The sequence below is a fragment of the Astyanax mexicanus genome, chromosome 6 (assembly GCF_023375975.1).
Source record: "Astyanax mexicanus isolate ESR-SI-001 chromosome 6, AstMex3_surface, whole genome shotgun sequence".
NCBI lineage: Eukaryota > Metazoa > Chordata > Actinopteri > Characiformes > Acestrorhamphidae > Astyanax > Astyanax mexicanus.
The window spans coordinates 26,650,489-26,676,953 of NC_064413.1; the positions used below are offsets into that span (position 1 = coordinate 26,650,489).

A 26,465-nucleotide genomic window follows, 5' to 3' on the forward strand; every position below is an offset into this window, starting at 1 on the left:
AGCACAGAGCAGGTTTAATTTAGGTGGCGGGTCATTCTCAGCACTGCGGTGACACTGACATGGTATGCTTAAATTTCTGAATAAGGCCCGTAGTTCTTTTTGGAACCAAAATATTTTTTTATGGCATTGCTGAAAGATCCTATTGTAGCCCCTTTTATTTTTTAGACAGTCAAAGCAATTTGTTAGTGTGTGTTGTTCTGGTGTGAGTGAATCAGACACAGCAGTACTGCTGGACTAGGAATAGTACACCAAATATATACAGCCCACTGTGACCACTGATGAAGGACCAGAGAATGACCAACACAAACTGTACAGCAGCTAATAAGCTTCTCTCTATAACTTTACATCTACAGTGTGGATCAGCTAGGTGGGAGTGTCTAATAGAGTGGATAATGAGAGGACACAGAGTTTAAAAACTCTAGCAGCACTGCTGCGTCTGATTCACTCTTACCGCCACAACACGCACCACACCACCACCACAACCACCATGCCAAAGTTACTTCAGTGCTGAGAAAGACCTTGCTGCTCTGTGGAGGTCCTGTGGGGTCCTGACCATTGAAGAACAGGGTAAAAGGAGGATAATGAAGTAGACAGAGAAACAGAATGACTCCTGGGTCATTATAGAAATACAGAATGTTGCTTTATGCTGTATTGCTAAAAATGAGCTGTTAAGATGGACATTAAGTGTATTAAAATGGAGGCATGGTAACTTGTGATCTGTGTGTCTGCCAAAATATAAAGGATTTAAAAATGATCTCATTGGTTCTATGTATTTCATGTTTCATTTAATATTAATCTGAAATGCTTTTGGTTTCTGTGGTTTCTGTTCTATGAAAGCACCTTATTATGTTCTTTCACTGTTCTCACAATAGAGTCCTCTTAAGTTTCAGATAGTTTTTTTTTAACATTGCGTAACACTGCATGTGTGTGTGTGTGTGTGTGTGTGTGTGTGTGTGTGTGTGTGTGTGTGTGTGTGTGTGTCTGTCTGTCTGTCTGTGTGTGTGACGCAAATGTTTATGGTGACCGTCAGTTGAGACCGTCAGCGATTTTCCTGTAAGGGGCACTAAAACAGTTAGTTAATGATTAACACTGCAGACCCTGTGTATCAGTTTTGATCTTACACACTGCCCTCAGAGCTACTGATATACACCATACACTGATACACACCTTCTTCTTCTTCTACCTGGTCTCTATGGGAACCTCCAGTCAACAGGTTACTGTAGCTTCTGTTTATGGGGCTTCTCTATCGAGCTGATATTGAGAATTTTATACTTTACTGTATATTCATGGTGATTTTTAACTTTTCCCTTTTTTTAACAGAATTGAAACCTTTTTTATGGACAGACAGGACAACAGGCCATCCTGTGTTAACAGCCTCTACTTCTTCTCATCCTGTTATATGACATGTTCACTAGATTCATTGCCGGCTTCATCTCGGATTCACTGCAGCTCACACTCTGTGTAAACAGACACTGAACTCACAATAGACGTTCGACAGGTTCAGCTACAACAAGGAAGTGTCCCCAAGGTGCTTTTACCTCCAGCTCAAAGTCCAGGCATGAGAGATTCCTAAAGCCACACACAGGTCTGACCCACTGCTGCTGCCAGCTGATCAGCAGGTAGAAGTGTTGGGACAGCTGATGTTGTACCCCTCGCTTTCTTTTGTTTGAGGAGTTGATGGTGTCTGAGCAGCGTCTGAGATGGAGTTAAGGGAGTTTGATGGATCACAACCTGAAGGTAAGTTAAGTTCAGATGGGAGGCACAGGGGTGTTGGGATGCTCAGGTAAACTGTCAGGTGACAGAAAAGGATGATATTCCATACAGTCACATTTTCTTAGATGGTTAGTATACATTCTCTAATGTAAATAAACTATTTAATCAATAGAAAGTAACATGATTGTTCAGAAATGATTGTTCAAGTTTTCTCAATGTTCCTAGATTGTATTTGTTTAACTCCTCGTTTATTCTGACAGCTGAATATGGGCTTTTTACATTTGGTTGGCATATTTTTTTAAAGATACTGGACATTTATAATTTGTGCCCTACCAATAAATATTCATATATTGACCATTATTCACCTTTAAAATACATAGGAAAAGGGAAAAAAGCTACATGGTTATTTATTAGAAAATAACTATTTACACATTTTTATTATAAGTCAAATATTCTATTCTGTGTTTAAAACTATCCAATTCTTCTTAACAACATGACACAGTCATGATATTATTGTGATATCAGTGTGTGATTATATATCAGTTTGATCAAAGTTTTTATTGTATTGTATTTTATACATTCATAGAACATTATTTCTGTTGTGTTAAAGGCTAACCTTTCTGAAACATTTGAAAAACATTGGCGAATTCACTATGCCATAGAAGAACCAATAATAGATTATAAATAATAACTAATATCTTGAAATCTGATTTTTCACGTGATCATATACGTCACCTTGTTATAAGCACACTAGTAATGTTCAACCTCATTCAACTCTCAAGATAACACCTCCCAGCTTATACAGGTGTGCATTCTCTATCTATCTCATGACTTTTGGCATGTTATTGTAAACTGAACAAATTCCAAATAAGTAAATACTGGTAGATGTCAGAATCTTTGTAAAAGTTGAAGAAGGCGCATGGTTCTTTATGGAATTCATCATATTTTAAATAGTGTTGTTCTCTAGTTGTTAAAATAACATTGTTTTTTTTTTTTTTTTTTTTTACAAATCGCTATGTTTGATATATTTTTGCCAGCTTTACACACAACAATCTATGCAGTAGTACCACCACCCTGTTGAGAATGATTTACCACAGAAGTTGGTCAACACTGACTGATGTTGAATTGCCAGTAATGCCACTAAAAAAATAGAAATAAATGTAAATGTAGTAAATATTTTTATACATTTGTATTGGGTTTCTGATTACACTGTTCTCTGATTGACTTTAATGAAATACTTGATAGACAAGTTAGTTATTTGATAGTAGTTGTAAATAGCATACCCATATTTCTTAAATCGGATTAAAGTGGGAGAAACAATACAAATAGCTGGATTTTAGTTAGAAAATTGAATTTGTCAGCACATATTAAATTCAGTTACTTGGAACAGGATGGGACAAACACTCATTTTAAAATAGTGCATTAAAGTTCTCAGTCAGCATGAAGTCATTATTTTTTCCTAAATAAATAGTCACTTGCTCTTATGACTAACAACACTTTGACCAGACAGTCAGCCATTATAAAAAAAAACCCTGAAAACCTATGGCAAGACTACACACTGATGGTGGAGGAGAGAGCCTATTGTATAAACACTTGATTCCAGGACCCAATAGGAATGTACATTTTGTGTAAGGTACTAAGAAATGTTAGATAGACATTACCTTATTGTTTAGTGTATCTTTACTTAAGTATGGGCTAAACTCTGCTAAACAAAAGTGCAAAAAAACATTCCTTATACTCCCCATTTATATTTATAACTCTATAAATGTATACATCTGATTTTGCTATGTATAGGTATATTTATTTAGCATTGTTGTTTTATTCTATACACTACAGACAAAATTTCTCCCAAATTTCAAATATATTTTTTGTCATTTAGAGCATTTATTTGCAGAAAATGAGAAATGGCTGAAGAGTTCAGAAATCAATATTTGGTGGAATAACCCTGGTGTTTATTAAAAGTTTTCATGCATCTTGGCATGTTCTCCTCCACCACCCACTCCTGGTGCAAAATTCAAGCAGTTTTGCTTTGTTTGATTGATTGTGATCATCCATCTTTCTCTTGATTATATTCCAGAGGTTTTCAATTTGGCCAATAAACTCAATTTTAAAGTGGTCTCTTATTTTTTTCAGAGCTGTATATACACTGCTCAAAAAAATAAAGGGAACACTCAAATAACACAATATAACTCCAAGTAAATCAAACTTCTGTGAAATTAAACTGTCCACTTAGGAAGCAACACTGATTGACAATCAATTTCACCTGCTGTTGTGCAAATGGAATAGACAACAGGTGGAAATTATTGGCAATTAGCAAGACACACTCAATAAAGGAGTGGTTCTGCAGGTGGGGACCACAGACCACTTCTCAGAACCTATGCTGTCTGGCTGATGTTTTGGTCAGTTTTGAATGTTGGTGGTGCTTTCACACTCGTGGTAGCATGAGACGGACTCTACAACCCACACAAGTGGCTCAGGTAGTGCAGCTCATCCAGGATGGCACATCAATGCGAGCTGTGGCAAGAAGGTTTGCTGTGTCTGTCAGCGTAGTGTCCAGAGGCTGGAGGCGCTACCAGGGGACAGGCCAGTACACCAGGAGACGTGGAGGAGGCCGTAGGAGGGCAACAACCCAGCAGCAGGACCGCTACCTCCGCCTTTGTGCAAGAAGGAACAGGAGGAGCACTGCCAGAGCCCTGCAAAATGACCTCCAGCAGGCCACAAATGTGCATGTGTCTGCACAAAAGGTTAGAAACGACTCCATGAGGATGGTATGAGGGCCCGACGTCCACAGATGGGGGTTGTGCTCACAGCCCAACACCGTGCAGGACGCTTGGCATTTGCCAGAGAACACCAGGATTGGCAAATTCGCCACTGGCGCCTTGTGCTCTTCACAGATGAAAGCAGGTTCACACTGAGCACATGACAGACGTGACAGAGTCTGGAGACGCCGTGGAGAGCGGTCTGCTGCCTGCAACATCCTTCAGCATGACCGGTTTGGCAGTGGGTCAGTAATGGTGTGGGGTGGCATTTCATTCTTTGGCTGCACAGCCCTCCATGTGCTCACCAGAGGTAGCCTGACTGCCATTAGGTACCGAGATGAGATCCTCAGACCCCTTGCTGGAGACCATATGCTGGTGCGGTTGGCCCTGGGTTCCTCCTAATGCAGGACAATGCTAGACCTCATGTGGCTGGAGTGTGTCAGCAGTTCCTGCAAGATGAAGGCATTGAAGCTATGGACTGGCCCGCCCGTTCCCCAGACCTGAATCCGATTGAGCACATCTGGGACATCATGTCTCGCTCCATCCACCAACGTCACGTTGCACCACAGACTGTCCAGGAGTTGGCTTTAGTCCAGGTCTGGGAGGAGATCCCTCAGGAGACCATCCGCCACCTCATCAGGAGCATGCCCAGGCGTTGTAGGGAGGTCATACAGGCACGTGGAGGCCACACACAATACTGAGCCTCATTTTGACTTGTTTTAAGGACATTACATTAAAGTTGGATCAGCCTGTAGTGTGTTTTTTCACTTTAATTTTGTGTGTGGCTCCAAATCCAGGCCTCCATTGGTTAATAAATTTGATTTCCATTGATGATTTTTCTGTGATTTTGTTGTCAGCACATTCAACTTTGTACAGAACAAAGTATTCAATGAGAATATTTCATTCATTCAGATCTAGGATGTGTTATTTGAGTGTTCCCTTTATTTTTTTGAGCAGTGTATAATAAAATTAACTCTTTTTACAGGTACCTTTTACAATGATTTCCCAGACCCCTATGGACCCAAAGTACATCAACATATATCAAGTAAGCCTTTCATTATTAATATGGACTCACAATATAAGCCTTTTTATACCATATCAGCTTCTGGAGACGAATATCGCACAGGGAACCTCGACACTGCTCCCTCTCCCTTTAGAACGCGCCACCGCGCTGCCCCCCCCCCTCTGCTCAGAAAACAGCCACGCCTGAACAGAGGCTGCGCTTCTGATTGGCTGTGAGTCTCCGTGTCATGACCAATGAGAGTCGCAGCCTCTGTTTAGAAGGAGTGGCTGTTCTGCAGCAGAGGGGGGCAGCGCCGCAGCGGTGCTTCTGAAACAAATCACCCGCCTTAATAACTAACCTCAAAAATACGGGACAAATCGCGTCCCGGATCAATTCAATACGAAACGAGTATTTTACTGCCCAAATACGGGACGATTACAGATTTTAAGGGACGGTTGGTAACCCTAGTTGGTAACCCTAGTGGTGAGGGTGTAGGAACCCCCACATAAACACACACACTATCTCATCTTTTTCATAGTTTTGTCCATTTAAAAAAATCTTTTGTGTGACAACAATGAAATGGTAAAACAAATACTGGTAAACAAGTGAAATTACAAGGTTCTAAACTAATCAGAATTAAATTTAATTTTAAGTGACCAGTGAGTGGAAAAACATGGTAGATGTTTGTAATAATGTGGGCGGTGAGTACATGAAAAGGCAGGATCGGGATCCTTGTAGTACAGCTGTATGTACAGTTGTGGTCAAAAGTTTACATACACTTGTAAAAAAACATAATGTTATGGCTGTCTTGAGTTTTCAATAAGTTCTACAACTCTTATTTTTCTGTGATAGAGTGATCGGAACACATACATGTTTGTCACAAAAAACAGTCATAAAATTTGGTTCTTTCATAAATTTATTATGGGTCTGCTGAAAATGTCACCAAATCTGCTGGGTCAAAAATATACATACAGCAACAAAATTTGTCAATTTTGGTGATGTAGCGAGTTGTGTCAATCAAATTAGCTTCATGTCATGGCCTCTTCACTTCTTGTAAGTGATTCTGATTGACTACAGCTGTTGACTTCTCATGAGCCCATTTAAATAGGGCTCATTTGACCCAGTGATTAGACTCAGCTACAAAAGCTACAATGGGAAAGTCAAAGGAACTCAGTGTGGATCTGAAAAAGCGAATTATTGACTTGAACAAGTCAGGGAAGTCACTTGGAGCCATTTCAAAGCAGCTACAGGTCCCAAGAGCAACTGTGCAGACAATTATACGCAAGTATAAAGTGCATGGAACAGTTGTGTCACTGCCACGATCAGGAAGAAAACGCAAGCTATCACATGCTGCCGAGAGGAGATTGGTCAGGATGGTCAAGAGTCAACCAAGAATCACCAAGAAGCAGGTCTGAAAGGATTTGGAAGCTGATGGAACACAGGTGTCAGTCTCCACAGTAAAGCGTGTTTTACATCGCCATGGACTGAGAGGCTGCCGTGCAAGAAAGAAGCCCTTGCTCCAGAAAAGGCACCTTAAGACTCGGCTGAAGTTTGCTGCTGATCACATGGACAAAGATAAAACCTTCTGGAGGAAAGTTCTCTGGTCAGACGAAACAAAAATTGAGCTGTTTGGCCACAACACCCAGCAATATGTTTGGAGGAGAAAAGGTGAGGCCTTTAATCCCAGGAACACCATGCCTACTGTCAAGCATGGTGGTGGTAGTATTATGCTCTGGGGATGTTTTGCTGCCAGTGGAACTGGTTCTTTGCAGAAAGTAAATGGGATAATGAAGAAGGAGGATTACCTCCAAATTCTGCAGGAAAACTTAAAACCATCAGCCAGAAGGTTGGGTCTTGGGCGCAGTTGGGTGTTCCAACAAGACAATGACCCAAAACACACATCAAAAGTGGTAAAGGAATGGCTAAACCAGGCTAGAATTAAGGTTTTAGAATGGCCTTCCCAAAGTCCTGACTTAAACCCCATTGAGAACATGTGGACAGTGCTAAAGAAACGGGTTCATGCAAGAAAACCATCACATTTAGCTGAACTGCACCAATTCTGTCAAGAAGAGTGGTCAAACATTCGACCTGAAGCTTGCCAGGAGCTTGTGGATGGCTACCAAAAGCGCCTAGTTGCCGTGAAAATGGCCAAGGGACATGTAACCAAATACTAATGTTGCTGTATGTATATTTTTGACCCAGCAGATTTGGTGACATTTTCAGCAGACCCATAATAAATTTATGAAAGAACCAAATTTTATGACTGTTTTTTGTGACAAACATGTATGTGTTCCGATCACTCTATCACAGAAAAATAAGAGTTGTAGAACTTATTGAAAACTCAAGACAGCCATAACATTATGTTTTTTTACAAGTGTATGTAAACTTTTGACCACAACTGTATCTGCTGGCTGTGAGACCTATGGTGGGTCTTATGAAAGACACTGGTGTACTGGCAGAGAGACTGGAGGACAGCTCGGTTAGAGAAATGAGTCAGATTTATGTATTATCAGCTAACAATACATAAACTGTATTATAAGCTGAGTCTCTGCGGGGGAGCATGTTACACACTGATCTTTCAAATCACACAAACTTCATTTACCTTCTAAAAGTCCAGTTTCTCTCCAGCAAGTAATATAATCCTCTGTGGCTACACTTGGCGACACATTAGTACTGTATTTTTAGCACCATAAGGCACACTTTTTTGGTTTTACTTTTCCAAAAATTGAAAGTGCGCCTTATACTCCGGTTTGCCTTATGTATGAATTTAATCAGAGCAATATTAGCTCTTTTGTCATTTAAAGGTGAGTACATCAGACTGTAGCCTGTGTTTTTACTGTGTTAAAACAAGCTAAATTACATGGAACGAACTGTCAAAGTCAAAGTCAAAGTGGTTTTTATTGTCATTTCAGCTATATACAGAGTACACAGTGAAACGAAACAACGTTCCTCCAGGGACCATGGTGCACATAAACACAGTGTAGACAGAACAATAGTGCAACAGTACAAAAGTGCAGACAGACAATACAACACAATACAGACAAAGAATAATAAATAACAAGACAGTGTGCAAATTATGCAGTGTGCAAAAAGTGTGCAAAAAAGACCAGTGAGGTAGTAATTACCTCTATTACACAGTGTGCAATAGAGTCCAGTGAGGTAGTAGGGTTTTTAGTGCTTTCCATTTTCTGGGGTAAGTGGGGTAAGAGTGTGTGTGCATGTACAGAAAAACCATCAGTTCAGTCTCTGCAGTTGAGGAGTCTGATGGCTTGGGGGTAGAAGCTATTGCAGAATCTGGTCGTGCTGGACCGGATGCTGCGGTACCTTCTTCCCGAAGGCAGGAGGGAGAACAGTTTGTGTGAGGGATGGGTGGGGTCATTCACAATGCTGGTTGCTTTGCGGATGCTGCGGGTGGTGTAAATGTCCGTGATGGAGGGGAGAGAGACGCCGATGATCCTCTCAGCTGTCCTCACAATACGCTGGAGGGTCTTGCGGTCAGAGACGGTGCAGGTCCCAAACCAGGCAGTGATGCAGCTGCTCAGGATGCTCTCAATGGTCCCTCTATAGAAGAGTGTGAGGATGGGTGGAGGGAGACGGGCCTTTCTCAGCTTCCGGAGGAAGTAGAGACGCTGCTGGGCTTTCTTGGCTGTAGAGCTGGTGTTCAGGGTCCAGGTGAGGTTATCTGCTAAGTGGACACCAAGGAACTTGGTGCTCTTAACAATCTCCACAGAGGACCCGTCGATGTTGAGTGGAGAGTGGGTGTGTTGTGCTCTCCTGATGTCAACAACCATTTCCTTTGTCTTGTCCACATTCAGGTGAAGGTTGTTGACTGTACACCAGTCTGTCAGCCGCTGCACCTCTTCTCTGTATGCTGACTCGTCGCCTTTGGTGATGAGACCCAGTGTGGTTGTATCATCGGCGAACTTGATAAAGCTGTTAGAACTGTGTTTTGCAGCACAGTCATGAGTCAGCAGTGTGAACAGCAGAGGACTCAGGACACTGCCCTGGGGGGCCCCAGTGTTCAGTGTGATGGTGCTGGAGGTGCTGCCCCCTAACCAGACTGACTGGGGTCTCCCCGTCAGAAAGTCCAGGATTCAGTTGCAGAGGGGGGTGTTGAGGCCGAGCGAGCTTAGCTTCCTGATGAGTTTCTGTGGGATGATGGTGTTGAATGCTGAACTGAAGTCTATAAACAGCATTCTGACGTAAGTGTCCTTCTTCTCCAGGTGGGTGAGGGAGAGATGAAGGGTGGTGGTGATGGCATCGTCCGTGGAGCGATTGGGACGATACGCAAACTGCAGGGGGTCCAGTGAAGAGGGCAGTCGTGTCTTGATGTTCCTCATGACTAGCCTCTCGAAGCACTTCATGATGATGGGTGTAAGTGCAACGGGACGGTAGTCATTGAGGCAGGACACTGTGGACTTCTTCGGCACGGGAACGATGGTGGTGGACTTGAGGCACGTTGGGACAGTGGCGCTGCACAGGGAGATGTTGAAGATGTCCGTGAGAACATCTGTCAGCTGGTCTGCGCACTCCCTGAGCACTCTGCCGGGGATGTTGTCTGGTCCTGCAGCTTTTCGTGGGTTGACTCTGTGCAGAGTGTTCCTCACATCCACTGCAGTCAGGCACAACACCTGCTCGTCCGGCTAGGGCATGGTCTTTCTCGCCATCGTGTTGTTTTGTGCCTCAAACCGTGCATAAAAGTTGTTCAGGGCATCAGGGAGGGAGGCATCACGTTCACAGGACGGTGGCATTGTCCTGTAGTTGGTGATTGCCTGGATGCCCTGCCACATACGCCGCGCGTCACCCGTGTCCTTGAAGTGGCTGTGGATTCTCTGGGCGTGTGCATGCTTTGCCTCTCTGATGGCTCTTGACAGGTCGGCTCTCACTTTCCTCAGGGCCACCTTGTCACCTACTCTGAAGGCAGAGTCGCAGGTCCTCAGCAGCGCACGTACCTCAGCAGTCATCCAAGGCTTCTGGTTTGGGCGTGTAGTGATGGTCTTGGAGACAGTGACATCATCAATACACTTGCTGATGTAGCCAGTGACTGATGCTGCATACTCCTCCAAATCAACAGAATCGCCTTCAGTAGCAGCCTCCCTAAACATGTCCCATGCAGTGCACTCAAAACAGAGATGGAGCCTGCCGGCCAGGTTTTCACCTGCTTCTGAACTGGTCTGGAGCGTCTGATGAGTGGGGTGTATATTGGAGTCAGCCAAACACACATGTGGTCCGAGGAAGCGAGGTGGGGGCGGGGCTCTGCCCGGTACGCGCTGGGGATGTTTGTGTAAACAAGATCCAGTGCGCTCGCTCCTCTCGTTGCAAAGTCCACATGTTGATGGAATTTAGGGAGCACTGACTTGAGATTTGCGTGGTTGAAATCTCCGGCGATAATAAACAGTCCGTCTGGGTGTTTGTTCTGCAGATTGCTGATAGACCGATAGAGTTCACACAGAGCCTCTTTAGCATTAGCACCAATGCTAGCGCTGGGTGGGATGTAGACAGCAGCTATTAGCACGGCGGAGAACTCCCGTACTAAATAAAAAGGTCTGCACTTGACTATCAGGAACTCCACCAGCGGAGAGCAGTGTTTGGCGACAGTCACAGCGTTGTTACACCATTCCGTGTTGATGTAAACACACACACCTCCACCGCGGGTCTTCCCGGATAGAGCCGCGCTCCTATCCGCTCTGAACGTGGTTAGCCCGGCTAGCTGAATGGCGCTGTCCGGAATGTTCTCGTTCAGCCACGATTCCACAAAAACCAAAGCACAGCAGTCTCTGAACTCACGCTGGGTTGTTCGCTGGAGTCGGATGTAGTCCAGTTTATTGTCAAGGGAACAGACGTTTGCCAGAAAGAGCGATGGTATAGCCGGCCGGCTAGGACTAGCCTTTAGGCTCTCTTTCCGCGCTTACGCTTACGCTCGCACCGCTTGCGATGGCACTTCCGCTGGGCTCCGGCATCAGGAAACACCGCGGGCTGGTGGCCTGGGTCTCTTAGCAGGCTAAGCTCAAGTAGCGTCTGCAGAACCTCGTCCGGTAGCGTGTTTTCTGGCTGATTTCTCCACTGTAGCAGGTTCTGGCGGTGGTAGAACATGTGCACGGGTGTTCCGATGCACATATTTGCAGGAAATAAACGGAAAAAACGACAAATAGTAACACAAAAGCACCATTTAACGGACCCGGAGCGGCCGCTGCATGTTAACGCGCCGCCATCTTGGGTGGGTTAACTGATAGCTAATATCGCCCTGGCTTTCCGGAACACTCAGAGTTCCTCAGTGTAGCGCTGTCAGGCATCATTTACTAGTGCCAAGGGCTGATAACCGCAGCTAGTGCTGCTGCTAGCCACTGCTGCTAACCACTGCTGCTATCCGCAGCTAGTGCTGCTGCTAACCGTGCTAAAATACTAAAAATCTAATCTTACTGTAAGTAAATGGAAGCATTTTACTCACTCAAATAAACAGTTTTCAGGAAAGAAATCTTTATTTTTTAAAGAATTACAGTTTTGTTTACTTAGGTGACCCTCCCCCTGCCCAGCAGCAAAACCTTGTTCCTTACTATTGTAATTTAAAATGTGCTTTATAATTCAGTGTGCTTTATATATGAAAATAGACCAGAAAATGCAACTTATGCGATGAAAAACACCTTATAAAAATAATATATATTTACATATTAAAAGATTTATAGTGCGTAAAACACAGTATATGCGTATAAGATATCTTATTTAATTGGCCAATTGAATTGTGTCTGATACAAAAAGCAGTCCGGACTGAAACACTCCTTATAACTTTACTGTGAATCAGTGGGGATAACCGGCTGTTGGCAGAAAAGGTCAAAATTCATTTAAAATACTACCTAGATCGAGCACTCATATTTTAATAATCATTACATTTTTGTTTTGAAGGCTTTTCAGATATTTAAACTATACATATTTAAAAATATTTTCACTCATACTTTTTAGGTATAAGTATTACAGAATATATTTATTTATATGAATATATGTATGATTCTTCAATTTATGAGTCTGATGATACTAACATACGTCTACTGTACGTGTCTGTGTGTGTCCTGCTTTGTTCACTTATTGAGACTTTGATGACGACTACAGCCCCCAGTCTTCACTGAGGTACCGGGGCCCTACTGTCCCACAGGAGAACACGACTGCAGTGCAATTTGACTGGAGCTCACGTCCTGACGAGAGTGGTGATGAAGAGTCACATCAGCCTCAGAATCTCAGAGAGCTGCCGCTGCACATGGGCCTAAAGAGAGCTATATGGTATGGAGATGCACAGCATTTGAAGATAAACTATAGAACATATTAGAAATGTAATAATTCACAGTAGTAGTTGAACTAAATTTAATTTTAAAGGTCCCAGTACCACAGAATGATTTTATTTTATTTGATTATCAATTTACTGTACCAAAAGTAAATTGAATTGTTTGGGACAGAAAATGCCCAGATGTTGTTTTACAAAGAATTTAGCTTTTTTTTCATATTTGTGGAAACCACCCGTGGTTCCTGGCTTTTGTTCCCACTGGTAGGAACAACTTAGGTACAATGGCAGTTTGCATTGCCTTATGTGTAGTTATCGATTAGTCATTCTTAATGGGTAATAAATGTCACAGAGCATACTGGGTTAATTTATTGCTACAGAAAATAATCAGGTACTGTAGTTATACACTGCCAGGAAAAAAAAGATACTACAAAGGTTCAATTTTGTGCCTTATATAAATTTTTTGTATGCATATTTGTACCTTTAATAATGTTTTTAAAATGGAAAACACACTAAGTTGTGTATTAAAAACAACATAGTTGTACAATTATGTTCCTTAACTGAAGGTACTTAAAACATACCACAACAATGACAGGATATTATTTTACTCATATGACTCTAAGACTGCCACCTCTTCTTCTCCCTTTCTGTCTATCGATCTCTTCACCTCTCCTTAGGCAGGTTCAGCAGATGAGAGTACCAGTTGTGACCCGTTGGGGTTCGTGGCGTATCCATCAGCACAAAGCATTTCTTCGCTTTTGGGAAGATGCCAAGGATGTACTGGCTAAGGTGGTACTGTGGAGGAAAACAACTCACAAGATTGGAGGTACAGATGAAGACCTGCTTTAAAATAAGTGTTATCATCTGCTCAGCACAGGGTTTCTGACCCCATACACCAAACACATCCATGAGTTAAATTATGGGTTTCCATTCTTATTTGTAAAGGATTGGTGTAGCTGCAAGATTTAATTCGAACTAAATATCCAGCAGCACTCCTGATTACACTTTGTTTAATCAAATTGTCAGTCTTCAAACAACTGATGGCACGTACTTCTGCTTAGCTTGAATGAAAACCTGCAGCCACTCTGGCTGTTTGCGGCTTAGATTGTACTCTGTTGAATAAATCAGGTTATGCTTCAGCAGAAATGACGTGTCAAATAAAGACCACAAAATAAAGTCCAGGAACAGGCTGATTAAAAAGATGGTGCGAATAACTGTGATTCATTTATAGCACTTGTTTGTCACTGTTTGTCTGAGCAGGACACTTTGGTGGAGGTGTGCAGTCCTACTTCCTCTTCTTGAGATTTCTTGTTGTCCTCAATTTCCTGTCGTTCCTGCTGATGGCTGGGTTTGTGATCATCCCCAGCATCGTCTTTCACTCCATCGCCAACATCTCCAGCAGCATAGACCTCCTGCCCACTGTTAACCTTACACGTAAGACTGGCTTGATCTCTTAAGAGTTGGATCTGGATACTCTGCTCTTTCAGGCTGATCTAAGAGCAGTTTTGTTTTTCGTTATTGCTGGATTAGATAAGTATAAAAGAAGATTTATAATGGATTTAACATAACATGTTTATTAATGAGTTATAGCCATAGTCAGTTAGTTAATTTGGTTTTTATCAGCTTTAAAATAGTTGGACAATTGAGATAAGGAATTTTTTGGCCGAGTAGGCCTTTTTCCTCATTCACTTTGTTAACATTTTAAGTGTTGAAATTGCATTACAAATAAAAAATAACGTGTTAGAAAGTGTTAGGAGTGTCCAAATCATACATTTTAATGCATTCTAAAACACAATAATGGCTTTGACAAACTCAGCAGCACCAAACAACACCACATTGTCTTTTAAACATGGTGGAAGCACTGTTATGAGGTTGCTGCTCAGGGCAGCCAATGAAACTGGGTCACTGGTGTTCATTGATTATATGACTGATAGCATACTTTTGCACATTGCAAATCGGTAATGACCAAGGGACTATATCTCTATCTCAACATTTTAACTATGTCCATACTTTAATAATACTCATATTTATAGTTATATCCATTTGCCCAATTAATGTTTTTGTGATGCTGTATATATGGAGCAAATGTGAAAAATATGGCTGTGATTATTAAACAGTTTATTCTAGATTTTTATTAAACCTTTTTAGTTCGAATCAGACAGATAGATCCTAGGTAGATATCTAGTGACAGGAAGCTGAACACGGATATGTGGTTACAGTAAATCCCCCTGGTATGTTAATGATCTACAATAATCAGTAATGTGTTTTATATCACTTAAATATTTATAGTCCAAAGATCACCTACAGCTAAAATATTTGATTCTGTTGTTAATCTGATTGTGGCCCGGAGTAATAGTGTTAATGTTAAGTAGAGGGGCTGCCCCAGTCCTGTTTTCCTCCCTCTTCTTATAATCTGAAATGTGGTCTAAAGCAAAAGCCCAATATATAAATAAGGTCAGGAAGAAGAAAGCTATGAGGAAATACAGCTCTTGTGTTTTGGTTTCCTAGCACAGCAAATTATACGGACAATGAAAGGTCTCTGTGTGTGAGGTGCAGGTCAATGAAGTTTAACTAAACTGAACTGCAGTTAAAATAATATAAGTAGTGAATTTATTCTATATTATATAAAAAAAAAACATTTTCAGCACCTCTGAAAATTGGAATAAAAAACTATTTACCCAGGTAGTAAATGTTTCTTTTGATCATAAAGCTTTAAAGTCCTAACAGGATTCTAGTATTATGTATAGTTGTCTTTACAGTATATCAACCTGGGACCAATGATGTTAAATCAGGTGAGGTGAGCTGATGAAGGAATTGAACAGTTAAATGGAGTGTTAAAGGGCATTAGTACAACTGATTATAGAAGAGATTAAAGAGATCTGTTTTTCTTTGTATTTCGTTTACCTGTAATCTTTTTGTGATGTCTCTTGCTCTGGAAGGTGAAGTTGAGTTGTGTTGAGTTTCAGATATTTAAATAGTCCTTTAGTGTTTTTGGCATTGGTGAAATCAAATAACTATTTTCAGTACTGTGTAAAACACTTTTTGATTAGAATGTAAGCAGAGGTTATGTGAACAAATTGCTGTATTGTCTAAACCAGTGGTTCCCAACCTATGGGTCGCGACCCAACCTATGGGTCGCCAAAGATCCACGATGGGTCGCGAAGCCCTCTTGATTTTAAGGGGTTTAATTTTAATACTATATATAGTCTAGGGCAGGGGTGTCAAACTCATTTTGGCCGAGGGCCACATTGGCATATTGGCTGTCCTCTGAGGGCCAGATGTAACTTATAAATGTAATAAAATGTAACCAAATGTAATATAAAATGAATGTAATTACTCTTTAATGTTAAATAACTCTAAATGGAAAAAATGTTTGCTTGTTGCTCTATTAACATAAATCCTTTTAATTTGTCATGTTATGAAATCCAAAAACTCCATCAATCAAGAACCAAACTATTCAAGTGAATAGAAATGACATAAAATACAAGTTATATTAACTTTGATCAAAACGTTTGATACTGAAATAAGGCTTAATAAATATAAAATCAAAAATTGTGAGCTGTTAAGAATATGTGATAGATTTAGCAGTTCCTCAGATTTAGCAGTTCCTCATCCAACCACTAGTGGCAGCTGCAGCAGCAGCACAAGCCCCCGCTGTCTTCACTGAGTCAGAGCTACAGCCCAGCCACGGGCTACAGGCTCAGCTCAGCCAGTCTGGAGCGTTTTTAAAACATTTTAAGTTCTTCTGTGTAGGAAATAAAGGTTTTAACCCCACTAACCGGATAATACAGCTCTCTACAGCTCATCTTTCAGCACAAGCAGCTAACAGCAGCAGTTCAGAGCAGCGTCACGGAGTCACTGCTCGGATTAACGTTACATTATAAACAGGTCAGTTAGCGCGCTGCTAACCTCAGAATGTTTATAACTACGGAGTTTAGTGCACACACCACGGCTGCAGGGTTAGACTGTTGAAGGCTACTGAAGACTATAAAAGGCTATTGGAGGTTATTGAAAGGGTTATTGGAGCAGAAATCAGTACAGGCTGGTTAGATAAGTGATTCACGTCTTCGTCCTTCGCTGCGGTGAAACTGAATAGCGCTGACACAGTGATGTTTATTAAAATCATTAAAACAGATTTTGTCAGCTATTGTCTTATAAATATTTACACATAACTTATATCTCTCCTAAAAAGCGTTTATTTTGGTCAGTAACACTCTTCGTAACACAAAAGGCATACCGGTCTTTCGCCTTGAAGCACAGCCGTCCGTCTGAATCAGCTTCTCTTTTTCTGGACATTATGGGATAAACATTTCACCCGCGAAGTTACGCCTTCCCTCCGGCAGGGTTTCCACATCAATGACTACACTGCCGTGTAGTGGCAGTAAGCCGTAACTTCGCGGGTAATACAATCGACAAGCATTGTGGGAAACGTAGTTTTTGGTCAAAGCACGCTTCTGATCCATTTATTATAGACACTAAGATCTTACAAGCTCTCGCGGGCCACATAAAAGGACGTGGCGGGCCACATTTGGCCCGCGGGCCTTGTGTTTGACACATGTGGTCTAGGGTAAGCAAAATTCGCCGCGCTGCGCTGCGCTCTCTCTGTCTCTCTCTCTCTCTCTGGCGCGCGCGCGGGCGCTCTCTCCGGCAGCGCGGAGCTGAATTCAGCGCGAGGCTGAATATAATAATATAAGAATATAAGAATATAAAACTCAGTTTAGTTAAATAAATGAAAATGAGTGAGGGCCTGTAAAGTTAATCAATTATTGTCCAATATTTGGACAGGTTGAGGTTTTGGTGAGCTGTTTTACTGATTTGAAACTGAAACTGAAACTGATATTATTCTTTTTTTTTTTGTTGTTTGTTTTTATTTTATATAAATTATTTTTTATTCATTTTAAATAGTTGTATTATTTTATTGATCTAATTATTTTTTTCTTCATAAGATAAAAATTCCTTATGTTTTATGTATCAATTTTTCCTTTTTTACGTGTTTATTTTATTCATCTATAGTAAATGTCAGTTTTTATTTGTCATTTCTAACCCTCCCCACCCCCCCCCCCCACCCCAATTATACACTTACATCTTTTACATTTGGTGGGGGGGGGGGGGGTATGTTGGGTCACCAAAGCTTACAATGGTAAAAATATGGGTCCCTGAAGAAAAAGGTTGGGAACCACTGGTCTAAACAATCAATGCAATATTTTTGTTTAACTCCTTAAATTAAAGCTGAAGGTCTAAAATTCAGTGGTAGTACGGATTTAACTGTCGATATACTTCCAAAGGCACTTTATTAGAACCTTCTGTATGTATGGAGATTTTAAAGGAATCACAGTCTCTAAATATTAGTTTTAGACAAATCACAGAAAACCAATGTACTGGTGTTTGTTGTCTCTGGTGTGTTTTTACAGCTCTGCAGTGTTCAACATAAAAACACAAATTGTAGGCTTCAGTTAAATCTAGGTCTACATTGTAGAATTTGGATAAATACACATTTAACCAAAGCATAAAATGAAAACACACATATGAGTAGAAAAGTCTGTGGTCACCAAAACCAGGGAGAACAAAAGAAGTAGTGCAATATGCATGTAGAGAATGTTTGCTGCACCAGCATGTACATCTTAGAAGTTTATGTTGAATGAAACAACTCACTGTACTCAGTTTTATTTAGTTGCATCTACTGGTTAAGAAACCTGAATGAAAGAATGATACTTTTTAAGATATGTATAAAACTTTTTTGCTGTTTTACATCTGGCTCTCTGTTGCTTTTTTATTGGCACAGGTGTGGGTGTGTGTCTGCGATACGACCACACTCCTGATGCTCTCACTGCTTTCTACACCTACTTCCTTGATTTGCTTTCAGGAACGGTAAACACACATCAGCGCACATCAGCACACACACTCATACCTCAGATCCTCAGTTTCGCTCCATTGTTTGGATATATGAATGACCCTCAGATGAACACAGATCACTGCAAACACTGGAAGAAAGAGGGTAATAAAAACACTGAACAGTGCAAACAGACACTTATCATTAAAGTACAGTATGTAAGAGAGTGTGCACACAGAACATTGTCAAGTCAAAATGAGGTAAATAATGAGGTGCATTTGAATGTTGTAGGTAATAAATATTTTTTAGAGGCGGACAATGCACATAGTCACTGCCCAATAAAAAGCATATGTCTCCAAAACAGCAACTTTTATAGGGGGGAGACAAAACCATATTAGCTTCTATTTTTGGAGAATTTCTATCTTATCAAGAAATTTTGACACAGTGTAAGAGACAGTTTATTTGCTCAAATTAAGTAGTAAACTAAAATCAACAAAAATGGAGATGTTTTTTCATTGGACAGTGACAGTATTTGTATAGAGACTCACAATGGTCTGCTCTTGATCTGGTGGGGAAAATCGTAATAAAAGTTTCTCGCTCCTAAATGCTTGTTTTGTTCTATTGTAACTCCTTGAAACCCATAGAACTTTAGGGCACAGTTTCTATGGCAGGGATTAAGCCATTTATAGACATCACAGTATTTTGAATGGAGATTTTCCATTGAAAGGAAAATATAGTCTATGTCTAGGTTTAATCCCTTTGTGGGAACTCCCCCTAGTGGTCTATCTAATGGTTAAATACTCAGTATCTTTTATGAAACTATTGTGTTAAGTTACATACCTAAGCAGCATGCATTTCGTACATTTATATACCAGTTTCCAGGTGCAACCAGTGTGTATAATGTTTTCTATATTAATACTCAGTTTGTTACCTCTTTCTTTCTTAGTGTACCACATTTTCCTTTTACTACTGTTATAATGTGAATTTAACTACTGTGAGACTATTAAATTAAGGCTTATCACATCTTATCTTATCTTGTTTTTTTTTGGTGAGAATATGACACATTTATAAGTCTTTTATGCTTTAAGCGATGATGCATTTGCTCAGTGATGGTGTGATTCACTCCTCTCTCAATTTGGTAGGGCTTCATGGAATATTCGTACATGTTTTATGGATTCTATAACAACACGATGGTCATAAGCAGCGGCTTTTCCTACAACGTCCCCCTCGCCTACCTGCTGACCGCCGCCTTCTACTTCCTCTTCTGTCTCACCTGCATCATCGTCCGGTCAGTATGATGCTCTCACTTCATTTAAAAAACACTGTTTCAGTTTTAGACTGTAGTTAAAACTGACCTTTTTAGATGGATGGATGGATGGATATATAGATACTTTATTTATCCCAAAGGAAATTTTAACTATAATTGCAAGTTGTTTGAATGAGCGAAATATGTTTAGAATGATGTTAAGGAACAGTGCAACACGGAAGAAGCGTACCCCTGTTATTTGAGAAAACTGTATATTAAGAATGGAACTCCAGAGTGTAATGTGGACGATTGGACAAGCTTGTGTATGCTTACTGCGCTTGTCAGAGCTGCGTGATTATAACATTTTACTAAAATAACCTCTTGAAGAACCCATTGTAAGACTATGTGCTCAGTGCAGTTAAGATCTAAAAGATCTTTTCTTATCTGGTCTATAGGATGGGCAGTGTGACCCAGGTCATGGTGGCAGCGGGTGGAGCAGCTGCAGGCGGCTACAGTGCGCTTATTTTCACAGGATGGGATTACGGTCTACAGGGAGAGCGTGCCACCACACTGAAACAGAAAAACCTGCGCTACCAGTTACAGGTAAGAGGAGAAAACTAAAGATCACACATTGATGATCAGAGTTTGTATTTAACAATGTTTTTGTTGCAGGTGGATTTGGAGGAGGAGAGGATTAATAAGATGGCTGCATCTCTGACTCTAACTCAGACAGTGGGTCTGTACTCACTCCGCACTTTCCTACAATTAGTCGTCCTGGCCATGATTGGTGGGGCTTTCCTGGGAATTGCTGCTGCAACCCAGTTCAGCCAGGTGAGCAGCACCCAATAACCTGCATAACCAAACCTGCCGGAGCAGCTGCTTACTGTCTTACTACACACATGCATTTCTGAACAGGCTTAGAGACACAGAACCACCAGTCGACTGAGACACAGGTTCTTTTTTTTACCTCTTCACTCTTTCTCTTCCTCAGTCTCAGCAACAACAAGGTTTCGTAGGACTGCTGCTTGAGTACCTGCCCTCCATTGTCATCACCACAAGTAACTTTGTGGTGCCTATGCTGTGTGACAAGGTCGCCCTCTTCGAGAAATATTCTCCCAGTACTACAATCATCCTGGCACTGCTCCGGTGAGATCTGTTCTCAAAACCATTTATACTGAACACAACACTTACACACACACATGCAACATAGAAGATAAATTAAACAATGATGAGATTTGTCTACATTAATGATCCACTTAATTAGAAAAACATATATTGTTCCATTAAGGTTTTTTGTATACAGTAGCTGTTCAGTTCCAGCCTGTTGTCTTTTGTCCTTTGTCACTCACCCTCTACCCCATACATCACTGTCCAGATTCTGACCACAGGGCTGCTGTTGAGCAGATGTTATTTAAGTGATGGATCAAAAACAAAATATGTACTGCATAGTTGGAATAGAAAATTGTTATTCATAAATGTGTTTAAAAGACATATCATAGAAACACTCAACCCTATAGAAATTAACATAAAATAAAAGAATGCAGGTCATTTTTGACTCATGTTGTGCAATAGAGGGATAGTAATAAAAAAGGTTTATATTCAAAAAGTAGGAAAGTAAAAAATAAAATAAGGATGTGCGATAATCAAAAACACATTATTTGAGAAATTTCTTGAAAATGAAATGATTAATGTAGTTTATTGCACAGAAATACACTGCCTGGTCAAAAAAAGTCGCCACCTGGAACTAAACAAATGATCTGGGGTTGATGCTGCAGTTGGTCAGGTCTAGGTTCAGCAACAGTATGTGCTGAAAGAATGAGGTCAGCTGACTACCTGAATATACTGAATATAGACCAGGTTATTCCATCAATGGATTTTTTCTTCCCTGATGATACGAGTATATTCCAAGATGACAGTGCCAAGATTCGTGGGGCTGGAATTGTGAAAGAGTGATTCAGGGAGCATGAGATCATCATTTTCACACATGGATTGAGAGTTCACCACAGAGTCCAGACCTTAACGCCATTTAGAATCTTTGTGATGTGCTGGAGAAGACTTTGTGTAGAGGTCAGACTCTACCATCATCAATGCTGCAAGATCTTGGTGAAAAATTAAAGATTGAAATAAATCTTGTGACATTGCAGAAGCTTATCGCCACAGTGAATGTGTGCCGCAATCAAAGCTAAAGGTGGTCCAACAAAATATTAGAGTATGTGACCTTTTTTTTTGTGGCAACTTTTTTTGGCCAGGCAGTGTAGTTATACTATAGATATATTTTTGACCCATGTTATGCATCAAAGACTTAAAAAATGAGTGATTGATGGAAGTCTATTATGTTCAGTAGCAGTGTAATGGCTAATTGCATGGCTAATTGCTCGGCCTTGTTGGGAACACAAAGAGAGCCCTAGATTTGTTGTGTGCTGTATGTGCCTTCAGAGCAAAGTGCACGTGAATGTCGTTTATCACTGTGCTGCTCACTGCTCAGTTTCACTCTTTCATTGACTTGCTCTGTCCCACATCTGACCACTGTCCACCTCTCTCTCTCTCTCTCTCTCTCTCTCTGTGTGTCTGTAGGGCAGTGTTTCTGCGTTTAGTGAGTTTGGGTGTGCTGCTTTACACTTTGTGGAATCAGATTACCTGTAACGGAGACGTTTCTGACAGATCTACTACAGACTGCGCAACCTGCAGTTACAACAACTTACAGTATCAGGTAAACAACAACACACAAACACACACAGAGTCAAGGGCTTGGACAACCCTCTTTTCATTCAGTTTTTTTTTTCTTTTTATGATTTATTTTATACGAAGTTTAATATTGTAGACATCAAAGATATACTTCTGCACACTCTTAATATTTTCTCAGTACATTCGTGAGGTAGAGTCACCTTTTCTCAGCATCTTAAATGAGTTTTGAACAATAGTTGCTGCTTTTCCTTCACACTGTGCTACATCTCATCCCAAATCACCCATCATCATCTGACAGTCTTATGCAAATATCTTGGGATTCCTTGTTTTGGGTTTTTATTAGGGATGCACCAATATAATCAGCAACCAAAAAAAAGAAAGAAAAAGCGATTCTCGACGAAATAAGTAATATTTATACCGAACATATTGTGCTTTTGTTGGTATGTGTGCTGGCATGTTAAAAATATTCACTGTTTAACATATATTTTAATATTTTATTTTTTTTGGCAATTTAATCTATGCAGTGGTGAAGAAATGGCAAATGAATAAAAAACCTACAAAAACATGTTCAGTATTTGGTTTTCATTTCCGTAAATATCCCTATTTTTGTAAGCAATTGTAATGATAAGTAAGTGCACGTTCTCCTCAAATAACACACAGCTGCACGTTGTAAAGCACAATAGCTGTTTGTTTGCTAAATATATGTTTTTTAAAAGAACAAGAAACATTACATGTAGTCTGTGTGCAAGTTATATCCCATTTGATTTTGTTAATTTAAATTAAGAAAATGATTACAAATTATGAAGATGCAGAAACATATCATATTAAACTTTTATGCATGTAAATGATTTGCTTACGTATTTACCTTTAGAACACCAGAGAAATGTGTCATTTGAAGAGCGGCCGCCAACTTTTACCATATCCTCACTGTCCGAAGAAAACCATGTACCTTCATTTTTGTTCGTTTTTAGTTTACTTTGTTATTTCAGCACAGGATAGACCCTTCACATGGTTTCAACATATTGTAATCAATATACCATTAGACCTGCTCCAAACTTTTACATTAAACGTTTTCCCACCTTATTACAATTATTACTATTACTAATACTATTACTATTACTATAAAGACATGCCCATAATGTTGTCACAAAGAAGATGACTGAATATACAATATTTGCCAAATATTTGCAAATATACTGCATGTATGTGTGTCTGATTTGTTAAATGCATATGTTTCAATGCTTCACTGGTTAGAGAGGTCTGTTTTAGTGATGTTTTTTGTCTCTCTCTCTCTGTTCTCCTAGTGCTGGGAGACACGTGTGGGTCAGGAGATGTACAAACTGACACTCTTTGACTTCTTAATCACCATCGCCATGCTTGTGTTTGTAGAGTTTCCACGAAGGTCTGGTCAATTCTGTTCAGCATTATTATGCTTTTATTATACGTGTGTGTGTTTAAGGTTTAGACGTCTTTGTGAGCTTTGTGTGGTGTGTGTTTCAGGATGGTTGTGGATCACTGCTCTTGTAAGCTGGCGCAGTGGGTGGGCCGGCAGGAGTTTCTGGTGCCTACGAATGTTCTGGCTCTGGTGTACGGTCAGACTGTGGTGTGGACCGGGGCCCTCTTCTGCCCCCTACTGCCCCTCATCAACACCGTCAAATTCATCATCATCTTCTACTGCAAAAAAGTGGGACTCTTTTTCTTCATCATCATTATTTTCATCATTACTCTTGTTGTAATTTTGGTTTATACCAATCAGCCATTACATTGACTTTGTAACATGACATGCCATAACATGACAGGTGAAGTGAAGAACATTGAGTATTTTCATCTGCAGTGGCATCTGTTCAGGGGATATTATATAATAGGCAGGGAACAGTCAGCTCTTAAATGTGACGTGTTAAAATCAGGAAAATGGTTAAGCTAAAGATCTCAGCCACTTTGATATGAGTAAAATGGTGGTAAAGACTTGCTCAGGTGAGGGTGTTTTTTGTGCCTTACTCATATACAGGCTGCTTTAGCATGAATGCACCTTTTTAGAAAGAAAAAAAAAACTAAAAGAACAGAACAACTAGCTTCTAATACCTTATTATACATTTATGTTACTTAGGATAATTTCAAGTTACGTACAGGTTAGGTTAGGCTTAGAAATGTGGTTAGTAGGGTTAAAATTAGGGTTAGGTTTAAGATTGAGTTAGAAGGGTTATATATAGACTTAGAGTTAGTATGATTAGAGTAAAGATTAGGTTTATTGTTAATAGAGTTAGGCTTAGGTTTATTGTTAAGATTAGGTATATCATCTGCTACAATAATACAAAAAATGAGTGATCTTTATTAATGTAAAGTGTAAATGTGTATTTGTGTGTGTTCGCGTGTTTTCTTTGCCGCAGATCACTCTGTTCCAGAACTGCCGTCCAGCTCTCAGAACCTTCCGCTCCACCAGCTCCAGCTTCTTCTTTTTTCTGGTTCTGCTGTTCGGCTGGGGGCTTTCCAGTGTGGTGCTAGTTTACAGTGTGGCCACGTAAGTACCTGGACAAACCTAAGTGCCTATGTGTGTAAAGAGCAAAACAAATGTGTTTAAATAGAAACTACTGTAAATAGTTTATTCATAAGAGTGTATTTTTTTTTATGTATTACTCTTTATGTTTTACTGTCATTTCTCCAGGATTCATCCCTCCTACGGATGTGGTCCATTCCGGTTTTCCCCCACCATGTGGAGTGTTGTTCCTAAATCCTTCCACTCACTCTCCAACACCACTCAGGAGTTTCTGCTGTACGTCGGCTCTCAGGCCTTCTCCATCCCTCTCTTTATTTCCTCCTGGTTAGTGCTCTTATACCACATATTATTCACATATAGTGTATGAATTAAATTGAATTCTATTTCTAATTTTAACAAATTAAGCCAGTTTTCATTTATGTTGCCCAGTTAAAATGATGTACAATATGTTTCTTCTCCTGCAGTGTGTTTCTGTGTTATGTGGCTGCACTCGCTTCTGTTTATGGAAAAACTGTAGCACTGCTGAAGAACCAGTATAAAATGGTGAGAGACAGTCTAAATTAAGTAATAAATTTAATTTATCATTAGACAACCCTCAGTATATACCATGAATTAATCATTTCAGGCTTTGTATTCTAAACATATTACGACATGGAAAAAAAAAATCTTAATTTTTATGGTTTTACCCTAGACCACCTGTGTTTACCTCCTCCTAATGCTTTAATATATAAAGAGAAACAATGTCTCTGTGTTTAAACAGGAGGGACGTGATAAGCAGTTTCTAGTCAAACAGATAAAAGAGTTAAGCACAGGACTTCCCAAAGAAGAACAGGAGCAAGAGCCAAAAACACAGCAGCCCCAGAGAGAAGGCCAAGCCCAGTGGGACACAACACCACACTGGAGGGAACAACAGAACCCTGCGTTTGAGCCAGAAGAAGAGATGATGACAGAACCCAGTGCTTTTTATCGGGATGACTTAGAGCATCACAGTCTGCATTACAGAGAAGGATGACCCATGGCTTTACTCATTAACTGACTGCTTTACTCAAGCATCAATCTTCCTTTCAGCTTTGGAAGCTGCATCATTATGGACACAAAGCATTGTGCTAAATGTCTGAGTGATTTCTTTTAACACTGTCTGTTTTATAGAATCATGTCTCATTTTCCTTACCTCTGAAATAGCCAGAAAAAACAACAATGTGCAATATAATGTAATAAATGAGAATTTATGACGTGCCAAAATGAATGTACTGTGTTTGCGTCTCTTATTTTCTTCCATTTTCTATTTATTTGTGTTTGTTCAGTTTTTAAATAGGTGAATAGATGGATGGATGAATAGATTCAGTTTTTGTCATTGCACAAAGTACAACAAACATAAAAAACAATGGTGTTCAGACATACAACATACAGCAAAAAAACATATAGAATAAAGAATAGAGAACATTGCTGCTTTCCAACAAAAACC

General features: G+C 40.2%; 1 protein-coding gene across 1 annotated transcript; it reads left to right on the forward strand.

Moving 5' to 3' along the window:
* The first annotated feature begins 1,064 nt into the window (after nt 1-1,064).
* On the forward strand, nt 1,065-26,246 carry tmc4 (transmembrane channel-like 4). Its single transcript, XM_049480526.1, has 18 exons — nt 1,065-1,213; nt 1,321-1,737; nt 5,458-5,517; nt 12,561-12,747; nt 13,423-13,571; nt 14,006-14,179; nt 18,528-18,613; nt 19,718-19,863; nt 20,277-20,424; nt 20,494-20,652; nt 20,813-20,967; nt 22,396-22,531; nt 23,811-23,908; nt 24,007-24,190; nt 24,894-25,024; nt 25,169-25,324; nt 25,465-25,543; nt 25,761-26,246. The coding sequence occupies exons 2-18, from the start codon at nt 1,701-1,703 to the stop codon at nt 26,010-26,012; spliced, it is 2,337 nt and encodes a 778-aa protein (XP_049336483.1). The 5' UTR covers nt 1,065-1,213; nt 1,321-1,700; the 3' UTR covers nt 26,013-26,246.
* The last annotated feature ends 219 nt before the right edge of the window (nt 26,247-26,465 follow it).